This window comes from Dromaius novaehollandiae, chromosome 24 (assembly GCF_036370855.1).
Source record: "Dromaius novaehollandiae isolate bDroNov1 chromosome 24, bDroNov1.hap1, whole genome shotgun sequence".
NCBI classification, from domain to species: domain Eukaryota; kingdom Metazoa; phylum Chordata; class Aves; order Casuariiformes; family Dromaiidae; genus Dromaius; species Dromaius novaehollandiae.
The window spans coordinates 3,194,097-3,215,815 of NC_088121.1; the positions used below are offsets into that span (position 1 = coordinate 3,194,097).

Below are 21,719 nucleotides of genomic sequence, written 5' to 3' on the forward strand. Positions count from 1 at the left end.
TATGTACACTTTGTTTTGTCATGCTTCCTCATTCTTTCTCCTTTTTGGTATGTAAGCTGCTAAGTGTCCTAAAGGACGGGAATAAATGACAAAGAACTTACTAAACTTTGCCTTTTTTATGAATGATCTTCTGTCCGCAGCGGAAGGTGACATTCCTGCCTTCAGAAACAGTCTTGGTTTTTGTTCTTGGTGGGGGCAAAGTAGAGGGGATTGCTGGAAACGGGAATTCTGTCCACCAGAGTTGAGAGAACGAAATGGCAAAAGTTAGCATATTTCAGTGTCAAGCCTTAGTCATCCCAAAATGCTGTCGCAGAATTATGTTATCACCCCAGGAACCTTAAAGGGATTAATTAAAAAATGTGTCTTACTCAGCAGTTCTGGCTGAACATTTGACATTATTTATATGCAAAGAAAACTCTCTTGTGTCATGTAAACTTGGGGATGGATAAAAAGCAACTTGCCCCTGTTTCATATACTTGGAGAGGTAGAAGTTCAGTATATGAACAATCACAGAGAATACAGATGTTTGTAACTATCTACCTGTCCTTTAACATTAGTCTGGACTAAAAAATACCTCCATACTGTTGAGAGACACTACTTGTAGGGTGCATCTTCTTAAGGTCAGTAGGTATTTATCTGAAGCTTAATTCCACATCTGCAGTAGCTTGACCTTGATCCCATATGAGCCCCTTATCTGGATTCATAGAAGTGAGGGATTAGATGAGATGATTAACATGTTTTTGTTATTTCCTTTTCTCCAGAGCAGCTCAAGTCCAGCTGTGCCTGAGATTCCATTCGCTTTGTTCCTGTCCTATCACTGCATCAGGTATTGTACTGCATCTCTTATCTCCAAATTTAACGCTTCAGCATCTCAATTCCTCAGTTCGCTCTGAAAGGGAAGTGGTCTGAGGCACATGGAGTAGTAGTTTTTATTTTCAGAAACTCCCCAATATTGGTTTAGTTAAACTAGAGAAGAACGGGACAGTTTAATGTTCTAGTCCACAGCTATTTATACATAAAAGCTGAGTCTTATTTCCAAGGCTTGATCTTGTCTCAGATGTATGCTATGCTTCTCATCAGAGCTGGGTGGGGCTAGTCACTTACATCTTCTGCTCTCTAGTGCAGAATTAAGATCCTGTCTATCCCTACAGCAAATATTGCTTAACATTACCTCCTCCCTCTGTGCAAACCCCACCAAAATCCCAGAAGAAAAGTAGGGTACCATAGCAGAAGTCACAGGTGGATGGACAGTGTTTTTTCATCAACTTCCTGCGTTTCTCACAGAAACCTTTTCGTGCCCATGATGGGCACATAAATAATCTGTCTTTACATCCTGAAACAGAAGGAGACAAGGTATTAGGGGGATTGGGGTAGACTGTTCCCTCTGAGAAATGAATTGATGTCTTGCCCACATCAGATCATTCAATGTAAATGGCAGAGCTGGGACAGGTGTACAATAAATAGAACAGGGTGCCAGTTTCGTATGAACAGTGGGCTGGATATTCAGGTCCTTTCATGGACTTGCACCAGTGATGCAATGAAGTTGCATTTTCTAAATCCTACAAGAGGTGGTGTTTCAGGAGTGGCAGGCAATTGTTTCTGAGCTCGAGAGATTCTTGCCACACCCTGTTTGGTCTGTGGAGAGCTTTGTCTTGTATTAACACATCCTAGTCCAGCCAGAGAGTGATTTACAGCTGTTTGCATTCTCTCTCTTCCTCTGTATGTGAGCCTATCTCTTCCCTGCATGCACCAGAAGTTAGCAGATATATACAAACAAGTCAGGGCCCTCCATGGCTAAAATAAGCTTTTTATTCTTGGAAGAGCCATTGTACAAAAATGAAGCTCAAGTAGTCCACACTCAGATGTGGTTGCTGGGCTGGGGCATAATGAAGTAGGTATATGAGAACACATACAGTGCTTGTGCCTCTGCTGTAGCTGCTTAGAGCAGTCTGAGAACTTCAGGTTTCAGTGGGTCAATTAAGTGTCTCTCAGGTGCAAGCCAGCAAGGTGGGAATGTGAAATCTATAAACCATTTAGTGTATGGTATCTTATCCTTTTATATTGGCCTCCCATACATCTCATTTGAAGCTAGTAGTGCTGGAAACAGACTGCCTGCCACACCTTTTACCCTCACTTCATATTAAAAAGAATAAGATTCTTCCTTACTACTACTTAGGAGTTTACAGCTTAGTCCTGTCACAAGATGAGGAACTAACACCATGAGAGCTCATCAGGATCCACCTGACACTTTAGTCAAACATTCTTTATACAGAGAACCCCAGAGCACAACCCAGTTCTCTGCCTTCCTTACCATAAAGTCTGTGAATTCCCCAGACTTCATCTTGAGAGATGGTCTTTTTTCCAGTCAAAGTGGCATTGATGTGCATGAGGGCATTGGGGTTCAGGGAGTGCATAAGTCCTAGGGCATGTCCTATTTCATGAGCTGCTACATGTACCAGATCTGTAAGCCAAACACCTGGAAGAAAAATGGAAAAAACAGCTGACGTTGCATGGTGAAGTACATTTGCTAACCCTGGTGAATAAACAGAGGAAATATTTTAGCACTAGGGAGATATGGTATTATCAAAGGTTGACCCAGTTTCATCTGCTCTGTAGCTGCTTGGGTGCAAACAGACAAGCCAGTTATTTACACGTGCTTTTAAGTAAGTTCAAACAGCAGTGCACGCAGCAACTCTGCCAGACTGTAGGAATACTGCTGTGAAACAGCAGTGTTTGAAATGAGGGCAAGTGCACTGCGTAATACTTATGTACTGGCAACTTTCTCCTACTTTTTTCCCCACAGCCCTGGCCTGTAACTGGAAAGATGTATTTGGGAATGAGATTGGTAGCTGAAATATTCTGCTCCGAGAGAGCGTCCAGTTGACTTCTGCGTTCCCCACAGCCTATAGCATTTAACTGAAGGTTCTCAGCAGCATCTTGAAGCCTGCTTACAGCCGAAATGGATTTTAATGGAAGGCTGACTCACAAGGAGTGCTATTAGTGACACCTACCCTGATACCTTGCATAATCGCAGACTATGCAAAGCTCATATGATTCCTTTATCAAACTCAACTGCTTACAGAAAGAAAGCATCTGAAGGGGATAGAAAGAAAGCATCTGAAGGGGATAGCTTGCACATGGGCTTAATTTATCAGTACATTAAATTGGAATCCCTAGCAGGTAGATTTTTTTTAGCTCTTCTCAAAGATTTTTTTTTTTTGCTAAATTGCACTGATGTGATTTGGAAGAACAATAATTAATTGCAGTTTACTTTGTTCCCATCCTTCTTTATGCCTTTGGAAAGAGAAGCAGTCAATGGTTTACAAGGATTAATAATCACAGCCTCACAATGGCCTTCTGAAGTCAGAAGTGCTACTGCTATTTGACAAAGGTAGCTGAATGATATGCAACTCAGTGCATAACTATCTCCATGTAAAAGAGTGGAGTTAAAGCACCATGAGAGAGAGTCAGTGGCAGAACTGGCAGACAGGTCTCTGATTTTTGCCACAGTCTTAGTAAAACCTCACTTAAGAATCAACTTTTGCAAATGCCCATGCTTGTTTCAGCAGTTGCCTGCAAAATAACAGAGGCTAGGGAAATACATTGCTCCCTGATAACTCTGTGATTTGCTGGCATGTTTGTTACCATGCTGCACTGATAAACTACAACTCTCTGATTTTCATTATCACTGACACATACTACCATTGATAGTTAGCAGCCATTTCGAAGTTTGATGGAGAATGGTATTTTTTTCAAAAACTAAGTATTTTACAAAATACAAACTGACTAGTTCTTTTCTTAATATACACTGGCCTTCTTGCTTTAAAAACCAGCCTTCCCTGGCCTTCATCCCATGTTCTTATTTGTTGCTGTGCTTTGGGAAGCAAGAGGGATGGGGGAGGTCATTTGAGGCCATTCTGAATCTCTCTACCTCTCTATTTGCTGAAAAGTGAAATATCCTACTTTAAAAAGATACCAGGTTGGTCATATAAAATGAACTGAATTTGCTAGCTAGTCAGGGACCATCTGCTTTTAATTTAAGGTTAGTTTTGACATTGCTTAAAAAAACAACAAAAAAACCCAATCCTCAAGCCATAAGTAACACAGACATTTTTAGGTACCCACAAACCTGAAATGGACTACTGACCCAGGAAAACTAAAATGTAAACAGCCATGCAAATAAGTCAAAGTAACATAACAGGGCCCTTCCCCGAGATACAGCTGCTTGGGCCAAAGCCAGACCTAATCACTGAGTACATGGCTGGAGTCCCAGTGAATTATTCAGAAACAGCTGGAACTGCCACCAAACACAGTCCTTGATAGCAGTTCAGTCACATTATAGCAAGACCAGCAAAACTCCAAAACTGCAGAAAAATTACAGCTGTTTCTGTTGTCTCTTTCCAATACTAGGTAAACCAGAAAAAGGACAAAAATCCTAAATCCTACAGGCATTATGTGCTCCCTGAAACGTGTTACCTTTTTTCCAGCTGAACCGGGTATTCCCCAATATCCAATATTCATGGTCATCAAAATGGATTTCCCCATTGGGTGGAAAGAAGGCATGGGCAAGCTCGCCCGTTGTTCCATCAAAGCAGTGGTGAATGAGAGATTCCAGACAGTCTGTGTGATTGATAGAGTAGAAGCCTGTGAAAAAGGAAGCAAATTTAGTGTACCTAGCAGGGCAAGTCCATCCACAACACAGACAACTGTAAAGTTGTGGTTTACTAATAAGTCTTTCCTTGTGGTGTCCCATGTGTTTTCCACTCTACAGAGATATGAAAGGAAAAATAAATGCAAAGCAAGTGTCCTGAATGAGGGCTAAGTGATGCAAACTTGACTCAGCCCTGTGGTGACCCTGGATGTAGTGCTGTCTCCAACAGACAGAAATGAGTCTACTTGTCAGAAAGGACTGCTGAGCTCTTTTTACAGCATCACATGTAAATTTTTTTTTTTTTTTTAGAAGAGGAGTTGGGCAGTGACACTATAACCCTAAAATGTATTATGTACTACCTTTTTAAATATAGATCAACAGACATCCGTAGAGACATAGATGCTTGCCATCCTTGTGCTAGGTCAGGTAGCAACACAATGCACCCTCTGCCCACTGGAACGAGGCCGCCTGGAGTTCACATGTGGCAGCAAGACGCCCCTGGGAAGGTGTATCACATGCTTGTAAGTGGCGTCATGCAAGAGTAGCATGAAGAACATGTTGCGAAACAATGGAAAATCTGCTGGTTGTCTCAATATTGCTGCAAGCTGTACAGGAAGTAATTATTTCTCACAGGCCATAAATCACAGGAAGAATTTACATCTGGGTTTGAGCCTGAACAGATAACACCTCAGCACTAATGTTTTTCTAGGCCTGAGCTAATCATGAAGTAACCAGTAAGCCTGCATAGTAGTACAGGGGCAGAAGGAAGGGGAGGAGAGAGAATAAGTGGTGTTTCAATGGGATCTACAGAAGGGAAACTAAAGCCATAAACAAGTTGGAATCTTATCACCTGCTCTTTCTCTGGCTTTCTATGACCTTGGGCAAATCACTTCGCCTTTCAATATTCAGTTTCCCCATCTGTGGAATGGAAATAGTCCTGTCCCAGTGGCAGGTTTTGAGGATTAATTCACAAACATCTAAAGTTTCTCAAATGCAAGATGCAGAGGCAGTGTTAATCCTGCTATTAACCTCAGAGAAACTAGAAGTCGTTTCTGTACCTGACTAAAGGCAGATGATGGCCAGATCCTTGTCCAAGAGTCCCTGCTGAGTCTGCAGAGCAAAGGAAGAATATCTCCTGCCTCTGAACTCCTGGCTTATATACTGAAACTCTAAGTCCCTTGTGGAGCTGGCATACAGAACAGCATCCTGTAAGTGCAGGATCCCATGCGCTCTTACCTATTTTCAAATCACTAGCTATGTGGCGTGGCACTTCTCTGAAGCTGAATGGTGAAACTTCACTCCACATGCGGAACGCAGCTGCTAATCCCTTGCGTGTGTCACTGGCATTTATGAGGTTTCTTGGGAAGGACAGGATTCTGCAGGGACACAGAACAACTTTAGGAAGATACTGTTCCCTCCCCAAGCATTAGCTGAAGGCTGTCAAAGCTGTAGCAGACAGTGAAGTCTTTCCTTTCACTCTAATAGGTTCAAAACAAAGGTAGCATGGATTGGATAATGAGGAATATTTACTAAAATCCCCACAAGGACTAAAATATTACTGCTCTTCTTTACAATCTCATGTTCTGGACTACAGCTTTTCTCCTACTTCAAGCACATAATTTTAGACCAGGTTCTCTTGGAAAAACAGTTTTCTCCTAACTTCTCCCCAGTCTGTTGTACAGCATTTTTTCTCCAGCAGCAGACTAGGTAATTCCTGTTCACATCACTCAGGATACATTCAATATACCTAATATAATTCAGCATGCAAGCACTGAGTTATAATACTCTCAGACAGAGCTTTTGAAAGAGGGCTCTTAAGGATATCAAAGGTTTGATAGTAAAACAAAAAACACCTTGAAAAGTCTCATCACTTGGGAGAGAGACTGAGGTTTTTGTTAGGCCACAGGCATAGACACAGCTGTACTATAAGAAAACCACTGGTGTAGGATGACAGAACCACTGTTTGTACCATGGAGATAAACAGATTTTTAAAAAAAAAAAGTTTCTAGGATATGTGGGGGTTTTTTAAGCTATGCTGTTTATGTTCTCCCTTCATCTCAGCAGAATGTTTTCATATCAAGCCAGGTGGTTAAGGAGTAGAAACCTGGACAATAAAGACTATTATGAAGCTTAGCCTGTTTGGGATGAGTGTAAAGAGAGGTATGTTCTCTGCTCGGTGTGAAGGAGGCAGGTTCATACCACCCACTGATTCTTTGTCTGGGCTTACAGGAAGAACTAACCCCTGGTCCACCAGGAAGCATATATTTACTGGTCAGCATTGAAGCATCACCCAATGGACAAGGCAACAACCACAACACAGTGCACATAGGAGGCAGGTGACAGACATCTGTGTGACTGATGGTAGAACTGCTACCTAGAGAATAGAGGCAACTGCAGGGCCAGTTTGGGGGCAGGCAGCATCAGCCTGCATCAGCCTGCATTCAGTGATCTTGAGATACTCTCCCCCTCCTGCTTCTGTGGAGGAGAAAGGAATTAGAACAGAGCTCTCAGTCAGAAGCAACTGCTGCTGTCCAGTCCCCTTCCCCCCCCCCCCCCCCCAACTCCCTTTCCTACCTTACACACCCATCCTCCACTGCCTCAGGCTAACCCACTGCACACATAGCTATAAGCTACCTTCCTTTTCTGTTTGTTGGTGTAAGAAAACTTTCCTATCCATTTTGGTCACAGACTGGGTCAGCTTCCCAGAGTTGGAGTGCGAGAAAGACCCTCACAGCTCCATAATGATATCCTCACCCCAATGCAAAGCAGAAGCTGCAACACATTCCTGCTGCCAGCCAGAGGTATACTTTTAAGTGTTTCCAGAAATCCAGTATGACATGCCATTCCAGCTGCTGCTGTTTAACAGTTAGTGGTTGCTGCTCCTTTGAGAGGTCAGTTTGGGGTTTGTTGTACTTTCAGGTCAGGAGAGACTAGAGTTATGGGGTCATATTAAAAGGGCCTTTGTTATCACGTAACACATTGAACAAACACTGATTTGATTCCTGTGTTCCCAGGATGGCATGTGGTGCTCTTAGCCAGGTGGTGAACAACAGACTTCTCTTCAGGCAAACTCCAGAGCTCATAACAGCCTGAGATTTACCAGATTCCTGCCAGCCTGGGGTTTACCAGGACAGTCTGATTCCATCTGGCAGTGCTCATCTAATGAAGCTGGTTCCAGGGGGAGTCCCTGGGCCTTGTTCTGTCTGGGCTCACCCTAGCTCTCCTTAAAAACATTCAACAACCTGCACTTAAATAGTTTCCCAATGAAGCCTCTTTCCAGGATGCTGTTCAGCATTGTTCAGGGGCTGTTCAGCATTGTTGACATCAGAATGCTGCTCTAAGGCTAAGCACCAACAGGATTTGACACTGACTTATGACAGCTGTAGCAGTAGAGCCTGACAGCAATGAGACACAGTTCAATGTGAAAATCCATGGGACTCCATCAAATTTGGCTCTGAACAGCCTGCTTGTGGAAAGTAGTACTAGCACTGCACGTTTACATAGCTCTGTCCTGGCAAAATCTAATTGGTCTATTACTGTATAGTACTGCGGAAATGCTGCTATGGAGTGGGGGTGGGGAGAGGTATAGCCAGTTGGAAATCAGCATTTTGGACAGCCACTTTCATGGGGAAAAACATCTACAAATATTAGGGTTAACTCATCCTAGTGAGTCTCATCCAGATTCACTCATCCTAGAATTGCCAAGGGCTTTTCACTGTTTGTAATCTGAGAGCTGGCATCCTTTCCTTAAAGCAACAAAGAAAATAAGATTCCTAAAAGCATTCAGCACTAACAGAGCTCTATCACCCTGAAATCATGGAACCTTTCAACAGCAGTTTCCCTTAAGGATGATTTAGGTTCATATGGACCTCTTTTTAAAGTACCAACATGACAGAGCTGGTATTCAATTCCCTACACTGTGAGGGAAGCCCCCAGCTCTGGGAAGCTTGTCTGTGTGAAGCCTGAATCTATCCCTGAGCAACTAGAGTTTTGCCATCAGTAGTCTCAGCATTCAATTTGCATAGCATCATACGTGCTACTAGCTTCTAACACAGTGCGGCTACTGCACGTGAGCCACAGCTGAGGTGATAGGTGTAGCATTTGTAGGAAAACATCCTAGAGTTCATTTAGAGTCTCAGCTAGCCACTCACTGACAACCAGATTAGCAATATCCATATGGCTCATACCCACATCCCTAGCAGAAAAACCTCAGACCCCAAAGTCACTTAAACAGAGTCAACTCTTAGGCTAATGCATGTCCATACTTGTATGTCAGGTTGAAGTGGTCCCATTTCAAGTGCCCTGGTGTGATTGTGTATCGTTTTCTCCGTGCTGGAGGCCAAGGTGGGAAAGTTGGACTGTGCAAAGCAGAGGCACTCACTCCATAAAGACCAGGTGATGTAGCATCTTCCTTAAAAGACAAAACAAGAGGTTAAAAGAGATGGGAGAGACTGCAGGATTGAACTTTGTAAAAAACAAATAAATGAACAAACAAAAAAACCAAACTACCAGGTATGGGGCATTCCCAAGAGGGAAGAAAAGGGGGGGTTGACTGCAAGGAGTTCTTGCAGCATTACTTAGATCAGACATGCAAGGAAAGGGAGCAGCACTCCGCAATGCTGGTTCACAGAGGATCTGTGCCATAGGCTCCCTTGAACTGCCACATAATTCCAGAACAGGGCAGTGCAGTCACTCCTCTCTCCTCTTGGAGTGCAGCACAGGTGGAGCAGAGAAATGAGGCCTCAACAGGCTTCTGGCCACAGTGAGTGCTGCAGCTCTTCCTGGAAAGTTCTCATTTCCTTTTCACTTCACTATTGCTCTCCAGAGCACTACAGAAAAAAATGAAATACTGGACATAAAAGTCAAACAGGCATCCCTTTGTGCTGAGAGTTCTTTATAAAGCTGGATTATGGATCTGAAATGCCTTCAAAGTAAATTGTAGCCCTGGAAATCCTGAAGTGCACCTAAAGCAGTCATACAGTAAAAGACATCAAATTCCGTGACAGGCCTGACTCGAACTACAAAAGCATTTTAGTCCTGAGTAGTGGAGATAAAAGCTTGGCACCCAGTGTGGTTCTCTGGAAGCTCTCATCTGTCTGCTCTGCCCCACCTTGTCAGAACTAAGACATTGAATGTTTCTGGGTCATCTTTGCTCCAGAGGCATCAAGACGGTTAATAAGTGATATGTATAGTGGCAATGTTACTAAAACCGCACCAGAATGAGTTAAGCCTCACAGCCCATTCTATAGAAGACCAGGACTGTCTTCATTTTACTTACGACAGAGCTGAGGCTCTGAGAGGCAAAATAGCATATCCCTGCTCTCACAGTAAGCCAATGGCAAGAAAGTACTAAAAGCCAGAAGGAACAAATGCCAGTAGGAACAACCACTCAAATTACTAACATTTCTCCATGACTATAGCTAGTCATGTCTGGTAAAAGACTGAGAGATCCTGTCCTAACAGAAAACCACTCTCTTGCTCTTGTCTGTGAGGCATATGAGCTTCTACCTGGTTCTAACCTCAGTATCTTTCTTTTCTAGGAAGATAGCCTTTCAGGCTTTCTTCTAGCTCAGCTATGGGTTTGACCAATACTTAGAAATCACTAGATCCTTTCAATGTAAGAAATTCAAAGACCATGCAGCCTCACCTATGAGACAGAGAAATGTTAGGAACTGTTAATCTTCTCAGCTGCAAAACTGATGAGTGCCACTCCGCATCTATAAGCTTTTGGTAGGCAATTTGATCACATTCCTGGAAGGCTTCAGATACTGATTTGCTCTTGAAAGCACACACAGGGTCACCTTTCCCTTTTAAAGTTTGTCCTTTACTTTGCTGTACTAAGGTATCTGGCTTAGGAACCTATACTTTTTGGTGCCTTCACCGTTCAAGGCCTAGCCCCTTCTTCCCAAAGGCTCGTGTGATGCGAGTACACTGACTTGTGTCTCTCTCCCTTCACCTCCAGCAGCTTTTACTTCTGATTCTACTCTGAGAATACCATTTTCTCTTGATACAAAAGGAAAATTTCCCATCCTTTTGAGCAGCACCAACATGGTGGACAATCAGCTAGCCTATGAAGTATAAATGATCTCTTGTAGCTGTAAATGGAGTCTGGAGAAGATTAGCTCATACTTACAGGATAGTAAGTTATTTTCCTTTTTTTTTTTTTTTTTGCAGTTCTTCCGAGGAGGGTAGAATTAGGCAAATCCTATCTGCCTATGTTTTGCCTTTGTGTTTTCATTGTGATCCCTTGTCAATATTGGGGCTGATCATACATTCATTCTGGCATTGGTCAGGAATAGCCTAGGATTGCGAATTCTCAGTCAGCCTATGGGCTCTGACACAGGAGACCTGATAACTTATGATAAGGTGGCATAAGATATTAACACCTTTAGGTAGCTGTCTATCCTTATGATAGATGCTCCTGCTTCTTAGCAAAGCTGGCAGGACAGGCAGGACAGTTACTTTCTGGCCTTGGAATTCACAGCCCAACTGCTGTCATTTCCAGTTTATGACAACAAACAGAGCCATGAGCTGCACAGGCTGAGTAATGGGCACTCTGCCCATTCTGCCTCCTCTGTCACTGGGCCATTAAATTACACCAGCACAGGTAAAATCCTGACGCTCTTAAAGTCTCCTGGGAACCAGGAAAGGAAAATTAGATAGAAAGAGCCTGCTGACTTCTCCCTCTACAAGGAAAACTCCTGTAGTCCCTACAGAGAAGAACAATTGTCTTTTTTAATTGCCATTGAGCTTAAAACCCTAATGTCATAGGTGCTGAACAAGCAAAGGGGAAAATTAAGTGTCCCCAGTGAGCTTATCCTCAAAATATAAAACAAAGTAAGGGAGACTCAGGCCCAACAGAAATCACAGAAACCTGTATCTGATCCAATCACTATGTCAGAGGACTGAGCTGTCTCGCTCAAACATCCTGCTTAGTCTCCATTCTTCTGTAGACTTTGTTCTGCCTACAACTGGTGCAACAGGATGCTTTTAATTAAGAACATGTTGCAAAATGAATTGAAGAACAGTTGGGCACCACATATATGCTACAGCTCAGATTTAAGGTTCTGACTGAAATGAGAATGATCTAGATAAAAAATATGCAGTATAATTTGGATTAAAGAATCTGTCTAGATGCTAAAGACCCAATAGCCAAGACTGCAAGAATACTTAAGAACTGGAGAAGAGGTCAGCCACTCCCAGAAGGAAACTCGTTTATACAAAGTAGCATAAAGGCAGATATCGGTCATCATCCCTGTTTACAATACTCACCCTGTGCAGTCAGCGTGCCTGTCTGTTTGGCCTCCATTAACTTACTTCATTGAGTTGTAATGACTGTAGCTCTTTCTTCTCCCTCTCTTTCTCTCCCCTAGTCATGCAGTTCATCTCTCATAAACTAAACAGTAACATAACTTTGTGACTTAGAACCAACTTAATAAGAGCCCTGAGCACATGATGCAGACCAGGGATGCTATTACCAGGATCATCATAAATACAAACAACAGGAGAGGATGCAAGGATTTAGAGAAGGTAATTTTTTTTACAGTTTGACATAGCAGTAAAATTAAGATCAGCTTCTGAGAGTCCTAGAGCCTTGCTCTAGTTCCCCCTGAATACCAGTTTGTGCCAGCATATCTTGCTAATGGATGGACCTTAAAATAGATCTAACATCAGCTAATAGTTTCTGTAGATCCGGCGTTAATGCTCATTTTGGATCTTGCACCAAGAGCCCTGCCTCTGGAGTTCCTAGGGAAGCTCAGCTGCTAAGGAAACCAGAATATTTGCATGCCACATCATACTAGTCTAGGAAAGCAGAGTTACTCAGGAGGATAGCCAACGCTATGAAACAAAACAGTCCAAAGCTTTTGTACCTTCACCATTTAGTTGTCTGCAAGCTACAGACGCATCTCTAACGACCCAGTTCTGTTTACACACTTCATTTCCTTGTAGGGTCCTTTGCAAAAAGGGACTCAGATAAGACACAAATAGGTCTTGTTGCCTTAATGGTTATTTTCAAATTGTTTAGATTCCTCCCCAAGTTCACCAGTCTTCTAAAAAGCATACACACACACACGCATATGCACACACACACATTTGATAACCCCGCTCCCTTTCCAAGCATCTAAGAATTAGATCCTTCCCCTACCTGATTTTTTTGAGCTGCAGCTCCAGCTGGGTCTCCCACGATAGCCAACAAAGCCACCACAGGGAATATGCATAAAAATCCCACAATAGATCTATAACCATTGGTTTTTTTCTTGTCAACTGAGAGGAAGCTCTTCTTTCTGTTTGCAGAAAATTGTTCTATTGGATCCATATCGTTCTTTAATGCTTTTTAGAGAGAGATGAGAGATGCTAAGACATTCACTTCACAGAAGGCATTGGTAATCCTTTTGCTCACAGTTGCATCTGGAGCATTTGTGAGGAGTCCTGCAGTTACTGTCAAAGTTGTGCTGAAACGCTAGAGTTTCAAAAAGCTCTTTTAAAAAAAGGAGACTTTACATTAAGCCTCTTTCCAATGTGCCAAAGATTCTCTTAACCGCTGCCAAGTGGTATCGTATTACTGGAGCTGAAATTTGGGCTGGCGGAGAAAAAAAACAGCAAAGTGAAACAAGCTGGGAGGGACATGAATTCCTTTCTTTAACTGGCTGTATATCAACAGAGGACAAATCTGCAGTTGTCAGCTTTATGTAATGAAAAAGTTGGAGGAGGGGGCAGAAAAAGGAATCCAGAAGCCAGCATCATGCCCTCGGAACGCTGTATCATGTATTCATGTAGGGATGCTTAATGCTTGAAGAGCTGTCATTTGTCAGAAGGCTGTCTTCGGGAGTAGAATGAAAAATGAGATGCTGTGCTAGAACAGGCAAAGCTTCTCTGTTCAGGAGACTTTGGTCAGGGAATTTACAAGCTCAGATAAAAGTACAAATCAGCTCCCTCCTCCATGAAACTTGGCAAGCGACTCCTGCAAATTCCATGTGTACTTGGGGGCTACCCAGTACAGGGTTATCATGCTGAGAAAGACAAGTATTTTCAGAATCATGCTGATTTTGGGTACCTCAGCTTGAGCACCCCAAAAAGACTGATTTGGAGAAGGAAAGTGGTCAGCTTAGCTTAAGCAATTAGGCATCTCCAGCTGTGGACTTGAAGTCATTCAGGGCTTTTTAAAAAGCTTACACAGAAATTCTGAGGTCTTCAGAACTGGCTGGACTTTTCTGTCTGGCTGCTGAGTGCTGGATCCCAGTGCTGTTGGGCTGCAGTGCCCTAAGCTAAACAGCTTTGACCAGACAAAGAAAAAGGAACTTTATGCAATCCCCTAATTTCACAAGCAAATAACAAAGAGGGGTTAGCTATGTTACCAGTTAGTAGGAAACATTCCTAACAGATATTTGAAGCCTTCGAAAATCAGAAACTTCTTGCACCTCAAATAATGAAAAATGGACTCACTTGAATTTTTTTTTCCTAGTTCATAAAGAAGTTTATGACACTTTGGAAGTTTCCTGCATTTCAGACTAAAGCTTGCATGGAGTTTTTAAACAGCTCAAAATAAATATGACTAAAGAGTCTCTATATAATTTCACAAATGCTTTTCTTTTTCAATTTTCACCAAGCTCCCCCAGCAGAAACAATGTGCTTCCCACAGAGATGGGAGAAAGTGCAGCAGAAATTGTTCAGTGATACTAGAGGAAACAGAATAAGGAGTAACATGGGAGCAAGCTATGGTAGAACTACAAAGGGAAACTGGAACTAGGAGGAAGAGAAAGAACAGGAAGCAAGGAGACAGGGCTCTAACTCCTATAGACCAAAGCGGTCAGCTACAGTAGTTTGAGATGAGCTACTATCTTAGCTGTTAGCAGCAACTTTGTATAGACAGTTAGGCCTCCTTCCCCAGTAACACAGTTGGCAGAATGAAACATGAGGCACAGGCACTCTGAACAACTGCTTTGTTCAGAGCTCCAAAGACTATTGCAAACCCACCTCCATTTGTGGTTTAAGCTGTAGACCATAGCATAAAATGAGAACCAAGCAACAATACATTATTACACTTAGCAATGTCTTAAGTCACTTGAAAAAGTTGCTGTCAGTCTGTAGACAAGAACACATTTACAGAAAGACTGATTGAGAAGGGGAGTCTTGAAATAAAAACCTGCCTTGGAATGGGGATCGAAAACTTTGGCCAAGAGCTCTTTTCCACTAAAGTAGTACTGGCACAGAAGGAAAAAAACTGCTAGCAAATGCACTCCTGTAAGAACATTAAGTTTCAGCTGTGCAACTGCACACCAGCATTAAGTGCATCTGCCCTTCACAGGGCTTCTAAGAGTCATCAGTGTTTGAAAAAGATTTCAGTTATCTTACGCACTTGTATGGACACCCTCTCCTCTTTACCAGAGTATCTGAGCGTCTCACAGTCTCTCAGAGCATTTATCCTCACATCAGCCTCAAAGGCAGGGCAGTGCTATTACCTGCATCTTACAGGTTGAGATGCATAGCACTGTGTAGGATAAAAGACTTGCTTGAGATCAGGCATCAAATCTTGCAGAGCAGGAACCTAAAGGTCTTCCAAGCACCCAGTTAGTGTCTTACTGTTTCTGAAGATGACTCCAGGGACCTGAATTTAAAACATGAATTGACAACTCATACAACCACATAGCCTGAGGAACCTGAGAGTTTCCTTTATCTCAATGTAAAGGAAACAAAAGTTTTTGTGAAATACACATCTCGGCTCAGATCTTACCCCCCCCCCCCCCCAAATTAGGATCTAGAGCTTTGGTAAAGGCACATTCTTGAGGACCTCATTGTTTCTGAATACTTATTCATGCAGCTACTGAAGTTTAGCACAGCCAAACTGTTTTCCAGGAGTTACAGTATTCTGACTGGGGGAAGAGATTGTATTTGTGTGTCAGCCATTTCCCTTTTTGTGCCACATGTGGTGGATGAGCGGGAATCATTAGCTGCAGAGATGACTCATGACCTCTGTATCATTTAGGGTCCCGCTTCTTCATCAAGGTAGAAAGCAGGTTATGTCTTGATAGATCAGAAGTGACAAAACAGTGTTCTTGGAAAGCAGGTAGTTCCTTTTTCCCCCATCCACAGGCACTGTGCCCATCCACATAAAAATTCAGTGCCTGCGTGTGCAACTTCACTAAGCCATTGGCTGCAGAATGCTTTTGAAACTTTTAAAATTTAAGCCACATATTTCATCAGAAAACAGCTCTGCAGTAAGGCCAAGACAAATTTCATGTTGCTGTTGCAGAGTCAGATGAGGAAAGCTCTTATGCTGGGATATTCAAAATGTACAGATGAAGCTTGTGGAGTTGAGAGAGATGCATGAATTTAATGATGTGCGCACTGACAACGCTTTTGAGAAAGTCATTGTACATGTGGATTCTTTGGTGCCCAAGCTCTGGCTGGAATCTTCAGGTGTAGCTGCTGGTAAAGAGGAAAAAGTTCAGGTGATCTACTTAGTCTGTTAATAGCGTGCTTGTTAAATTTAGGCACAACTCTCTTCCATAGATATTTTAAGGATTATTAAGACAAGAGTGCATATCTATTGACATTTTATCCCTGTTACATGCCCAGGGTTAAGAATGTCATGGCTTTCCCAAAAGATACTTGTCAGAGGCCTCTCAGATGCAGCACTCATTGGCCTCAGATTCATAGCACTTGCCAGAATTTAAGCCCCTTTCAGATGTTTCAGACAACTCCCAAGACTCATTTCTGGGAGCCTTGTTGCCTAGTGCCAAGGGCAAGGGGGTAGTCAAAACTCTAAAGTTTTACTTCTGGCTCTTCCAATAGTTTAAAATATTCTCTGTACTTTATCAGGCAGTCTGAGCCCCTGAAAGGACTGCTTTTATACAAGTGCAGAGAAGTGCTGTGACTTCAGAACGCTGAAGAATATTGGAGGCTTTAGATTCTCAAGTCCGGATATTTGGTTTGGACTACAGGCTAGAATCGTCAGTCTGACTATATTTGGAGAGAAGTACATTCCTGGCTTCAGTTTCGCACAGTGTCTAAAGGCAATGGAACACATTACAGTTTGAGGGAAGCCATATGGTGTAACGAGGAATAGGGGAGGAAGGCAGGGGAGAGAACTGACTTTGGTTTGTCTTCCTGCCATTAGCAGCACTGACCAGGACTTGGGTCTCCTTTGTAGGGAACTAGGTTTTCCTAAGCAAAGAATCAGGGCTGCATATCCTAAGATCTCTGCATACAATAAATGTCGCATGAAAAAGCGGTCTCTGAACAACTGTCAGAAGGGAACGAATGTTTCATAAAACCTATAGTGGTTAACTAGAGACTCTGTAGAGCATAAAGGATTGGATCATTTGCACAACACAATACACTTCCCTTGTTAAATCACCTCAGTCTCTCTTTCTTCTTTTCAACCTTACTTGCTGTGATGCTTAGTTTTTAAGCATGGTTGCAATATAATACACAGCACATGGCAGCATTCCTAAGGGTAGGTTTTAGCTCATAAAATAACCACTTTCATATTTCCATGGATTATTCTTGGATTCAGTGGATTATTTCCCTCCTCCCCTCTATTCAGCATTGTTACATCATTAAGTGTTACTTTCAGTGCTATTTCTAAATGGATCTCTCTGCCACATTTGGCACTTTTAAGAGGAAAGTTAGCTCTGGTGCAGCAGCAGACCAGCAAGCACACTGGCACTGCTTCATTCCAGCGCCACAGAAGACTCCAGAGCAATCTCTTACAACACATCCATACTCATGCTAAGAAGGGCTACATGGAGAACAACCATTAGCGCTAGACCTACAGCCATCTGACTATCCAAAATGAATCTTAATCCTCATGAAAGCAAAGCACTTCCTGTTTATTCCCAGAATAAGTGCGTGTCACTCAGCATTGCAACAAACTGCTCCCATTAGCTTCCCCTGTCCTGCTCTGGGAGATGAGAAGGACAGAGAAAGAGAAAGGACCTATCATATTGTCTCCAACAGCTCAGGGCAATACTTCCTTCCTAGGGTGCCAGTCCAAGTCTGGGCCATAGGTAGGGGATGGGGAGTGCACACAGCTGAATGTGATTTACTGCATTTTGGTTCCTTGGTGGCCCATGTGAAAAGAATTAGCAAGTCCTCATATAGCTATTATTCAAAAAAGCACTCTTACATATTCATCCCTTCATCTCACAATTTGAAAAAAAGCATTCCTGCCTGGTTCCTGTGGGAATAGCAGTTAAAACTTACCCTTTTTCAGTAGGTCATACACTAGAAAAGATTGTATCTGCTGTAGCAGGGAGCAACATCCTCCTAGGATTGGGAGAGAGAGAATGTTCTTTAGTACCCAAGCACCCTCCCTCTTACTATCAAGCAGCCCCTTACAATCAGCATCTACTGATATTCCTAGAAAAATCCATGGTTTGCCGAATACCAGATGAGCTGAAAACAAGGGCTTGCTCCAGCTGGCAAGGAAAACGGAATATTTTGCTTAAAGTGTCAGTTTGGAGCTGCAGCTCACAGAAGCATCTGTGCTGGCCTGACCTCACATTACCAAAGAGACATGGTCTTGACCCCAGTCAGAAGCTTAGCAGTTGGTCATGGCCATGTAGTGAGTAGAATTTCAGGAATGAAATGAAGGGCAAATTTTCTCAAGACACAAAAGAATAAAGTGTGTCCAAAAGGCACTAAGACTTGCTCCCCTGGGTTGTGGGGATACTTTTATTGCCCTTTGGTGGGCTACATTTATCATTTGTAAACCCTTTGTGCATAGACCAATCCTCCAGAAATCATGGAAGCAGCATGGGCTAGTGGGAACAAAATCAAAGGAGAGATGGGCTCTTTTCCTGATTCTGCCTTTGGACAAGCTGTCTCCCTCTCTCCACTCCCTCAATCTCACCCAGACTACAAAATGGTGAGTACTGACCAGACTTTCAAAGCTTTAGAAACTTTGGTTCAAAGAGACACTTCTGCATTGGACTATGAAAGAAGCACAGGGGAGGGAACAAAGGTAAGTGTTCTAGACCCACCAGGAAATCCTGACTTGCAGGGGGAAATGCCATTGAAAGCCTGAAGCTCTCAATGGAAAAGTAAATTGTAAACAAACAGGCTTGACAAAGCCAAGGAGCAACAAATTCCTAGGATTGCATTCAGTTTCAATAATAGTAGGAGGTAAGACAATTTGTACCAGAATAAAAAACCAACAACATTCTTTCCTGGACAGAGGAAGACTTTGCAGAGAGAGTGCTATTGAACACGGAAGACAGGAATTCAGATGAAAAAAGTTAGACACAGTCACTAACAACTTCATCCTCTTGTTAAGAGGGTAAATAGAGTGGAGAAAATGCGAGGTAATAGGTCTTTATCCCATCCATTAAGCATGAAGAGAATGCAAAGAATAGCTATTTTATTTGCAGCAGATTTTTCAGCTCATAAGCATCTTAGGGCTGCAGAGACCTTACAGTACTGTATTGTCGCTGTAAATGAGCAAGACAAAACTGAACACAGACTTTATGGAGGAACAGTCTGTATGTCAGAATTGTTTTCTTAAATCAAAAGATCCTCAACTTAAGAGTGTGGAAACTGAAAAGAAAGTGGTGGACCTTAGTCCTAGTAGAAGTGCTCTTCCTGCCAAAATTTACATCAGTCATTTCCCTCGAGAGCTGGTAGACTAAGCGGACCACAGAACCTGAGGCTATGCTACAGTGAAAGCATAATTTAATGGTCAGAAGAAACTAGCCTACAAGCCTTTGCATTACTCATTTACTCCAAATGTGAAGTCTACCTGCTTCATACTGAAAGAATGCACTTACATCTCTGAGATCAGGCAGTCCCTTCTCATTCAAAGCACTCTTCCAGAAATTCCACTGAGGCCAAATAAAATAACCCCTTGTACAGAGTCAGAGGGTTTGAGGTTTGACCCTTAAGATGACACCAGTCTTCTGGTTTGTGTATCAATTGCTTTCAGCAGCACTTACTTCACTTAAAAAATGCCACAGCAAAACAAAGATGTGCACATGGTAGGAAAAGCTCCAAGAAGTAACCTTCTTGAGGAAAACTGGAGAATACCTGTCTATCATACCAACATTTTCTCAAAGGGAAGAAACAGTAAAAATAGCACAGGCCTTTGTACTCAACTGGAAATAATGCAAATTCTTCAAGGAGTGCTTACAGATATTTGTAAAAGAATTGTTAGCCTAAGAGAAAACTAAATCTAAAGGCATGGGAAGATGGGAAGAATCCCCTGGCGCTGACTGCATTAAGAGTTTGCTAGTTTTAGCCACAGTCACCCAGTTGTGCTTGAAGTCAGTCTCTTGTGTACACAGATGGAAGCTATTCCAATAGCTATTTGTGCTGACACAGAATATCCCAGATTCACGCAAAAGAAAACACTGCAAATACAGCTCTACTTGGTTGCACCATGGCAATGATATGAAAATCGGATATAATCCCCAGATTTTACAAAGCATAAAAACAGGTAGAGGGGTTTGTGCTCCTTGCAGGCTTATGTCCTTACATTGCCCAGAATAACGGCACATTTACAAGAACGATTTTCCATGAAAATCCAATTGCGCAAAAAGCCGTGCTCATAAGACCGACTGCCAACTCAAATACCAGTCTCCCAGCTGGATTAGAATACTATTTGCCAGGAAGAATTTAAGTGACAGCATGCATAAAAAAGTAAGAAAGTGAAAGTGGCCAATATTTTTTTTTTTATGAAGCACTTCCTGAGGGTTAACCAGAAAGCGAGAAGTAGCGAGAACAAAGCAGAGTCTCTTTTGTGTTTTAAGGAAACAACCGAAATTATTCTAGACTAGGAGACTGACCCAGGAAAAGGATCTGCTTCATTTAGAGACTAACTGGAAATAAGTATACAGACCAAAAAAAGTAAAATTGTATTCACTTTAAAATGATGGCTAAGACTGCATAAACAATTAGACATTTTCAGGAGGGTCCAGACTGAGACATCCTGAAAGAATCTGGTTCAAAGCAGAAGGGTGCTCTGCATAGTCTGATACAGCAGACTGTGATGTAAAAGCCTGAAAAACTGAAAACTGCTCTTTTATGTCTTGGCCTGAAACAGTTAGCTAACCTGTTCCTTTCTTTATCTTGTTAGAAACATAAAGACCAAGGTTTACTTCACTTTACTTCACAGAAAGTAAACTTTCAGTTTACTTTTCTTTTGTAATGTTACAACACAGTATACATTTCTCTCAGTTGGGGCAGGAGGGGAAAATACACTGTAAAAAAAAAATCTAGTAATTTTTTTTTTCACATCCAGAGCTCTCACAACTGGACAGCAAAATCTGCAATGGAATTCAAGACATCTACAAATGGTCTGATAATTAATCAGCCTAGCAGTCAGACTGCCACCCTGAGGTTAGCTTCAGTTCCCAGCACTGTTATGGATCAGCTCCCTGGGGGACCTCACCTATCTCATCAGTTTGTACCTCAGTACAGATTAATGCATATAGAAGTTACTTGTATCTATCTAACACTTCTCACAAGGTTAAAAGATTTCCAACTGTGAACACTCAATGAAGGGCTATGCAAGTACCCAAGTTAGTACACATTCCACTTCATACATGCAAGCAAACACACAGATTTTACTCCATGGCGGACTGTCGGATCAGAGTTTTTCCAGGATATTTTAACACCCTACTAAGCAGGAACATTCCTAGGAACACTTATCATCAGTTTCAATGTCATGAAAAGCCTGTGCTTATACCAAGCCTAAATACTGCAGAAAAATTGCAGTAGAGCCCATTTAATGGAAAGAAAAAGCAACCCTCTTTTCTGCAGGTCAGACAGGAAACGTGAGCTAACGTTTGGGATAAGAATTACATAAAGCCCATTAGCTCGAGCATTAATCTGTCTCAGCTGCTATCTCATATTTAAAGTTTTATACCAGAAAGACTCAGCAAGATCTTTCCCTTTCAAAACCAACATTGCTGCAGGGTACACAACTGCATTTCAGGAGATGGCAGCAGAGAGCCCCAGGGAGAGCAACATGTTCCTGAGCTCATCTCCCAAAGAGCTGTCACAGTGTAGAGGATGGACTGGTAATAAAAATCAAGCAGAAAGTTACACGCCGTCCACACTGAATAACCAA

General features: G+C 42.3%; 2 protein-coding genes and 1 long non-coding RNA gene across 10 annotated transcripts in view; 1 reads left to right on the top strand and 2 right to left on the bottom strand.

The window, feature by feature from the left end:
* The window catches only part of MIB2 (MIB E3 ubiquitin protein ligase 2), a 143,365-nt gene that overhangs the window by 62,622 nt on the left and 59,024 nt on the right, over positions 1–21,719 (bottom strand). The window lies entirely within an intron of this gene.
* MMP23B (matrix metallopeptidase 23B) overlaps positions 1–21,719 on the bottom strand; it is a 31,332-nt gene that overhangs the window by 8,676 nt on the left and 937 nt on the right. For 3 of the 8 annotated variants that reach the window (XR_010392821.1, XR_010392820.1, XM_064525465.1), the window contains exons 1-7: positions 12,798–15,364; positions 8,917–9,062; positions 5,888–6,027; positions 4,477–4,644; positions 2,312–2,476; positions 1,223–1,333; positions 102–228 (exon numbers count right to left, since the gene is read on the bottom strand). Coding sequence is in view for 6 of the 8 variants with exons in the window: in XM_064525465.1 (XP_064381535.1) it covers positions 102–228; positions 1,223–1,333; positions 2,312–2,476; positions 4,477–4,644; positions 5,888–6,027; positions 8,917–9,062; positions 12,798–12,968 (1,028 nt within the window). In the remaining 2 variants the exon portion in view is untranslated. Of the gene's footprint in view, positions 1–101; positions 229–632; positions 695–1,222; positions 1,334–2,311; positions 2,477–4,476; positions 4,645–5,887; positions 6,028–8,916; positions 9,063–12,797; positions 15,365–21,719 lie in introns of those variants that run through there. The other 5 variants (XM_026096489.2, XM_064525466.1, XM_064525467.1 and 2 more) reach the window with 5 other exon arrangements.
* On the top strand, positions 691–3,802 carry LOC112981115 (uncharacterized). The gene is made up of 2 exons (XR_003258623.2): positions 691–826; positions 2,804–3,802. It is a non-coding gene; the product is annotated as an uncharacterized LOC112981115 (long non-coding RNA).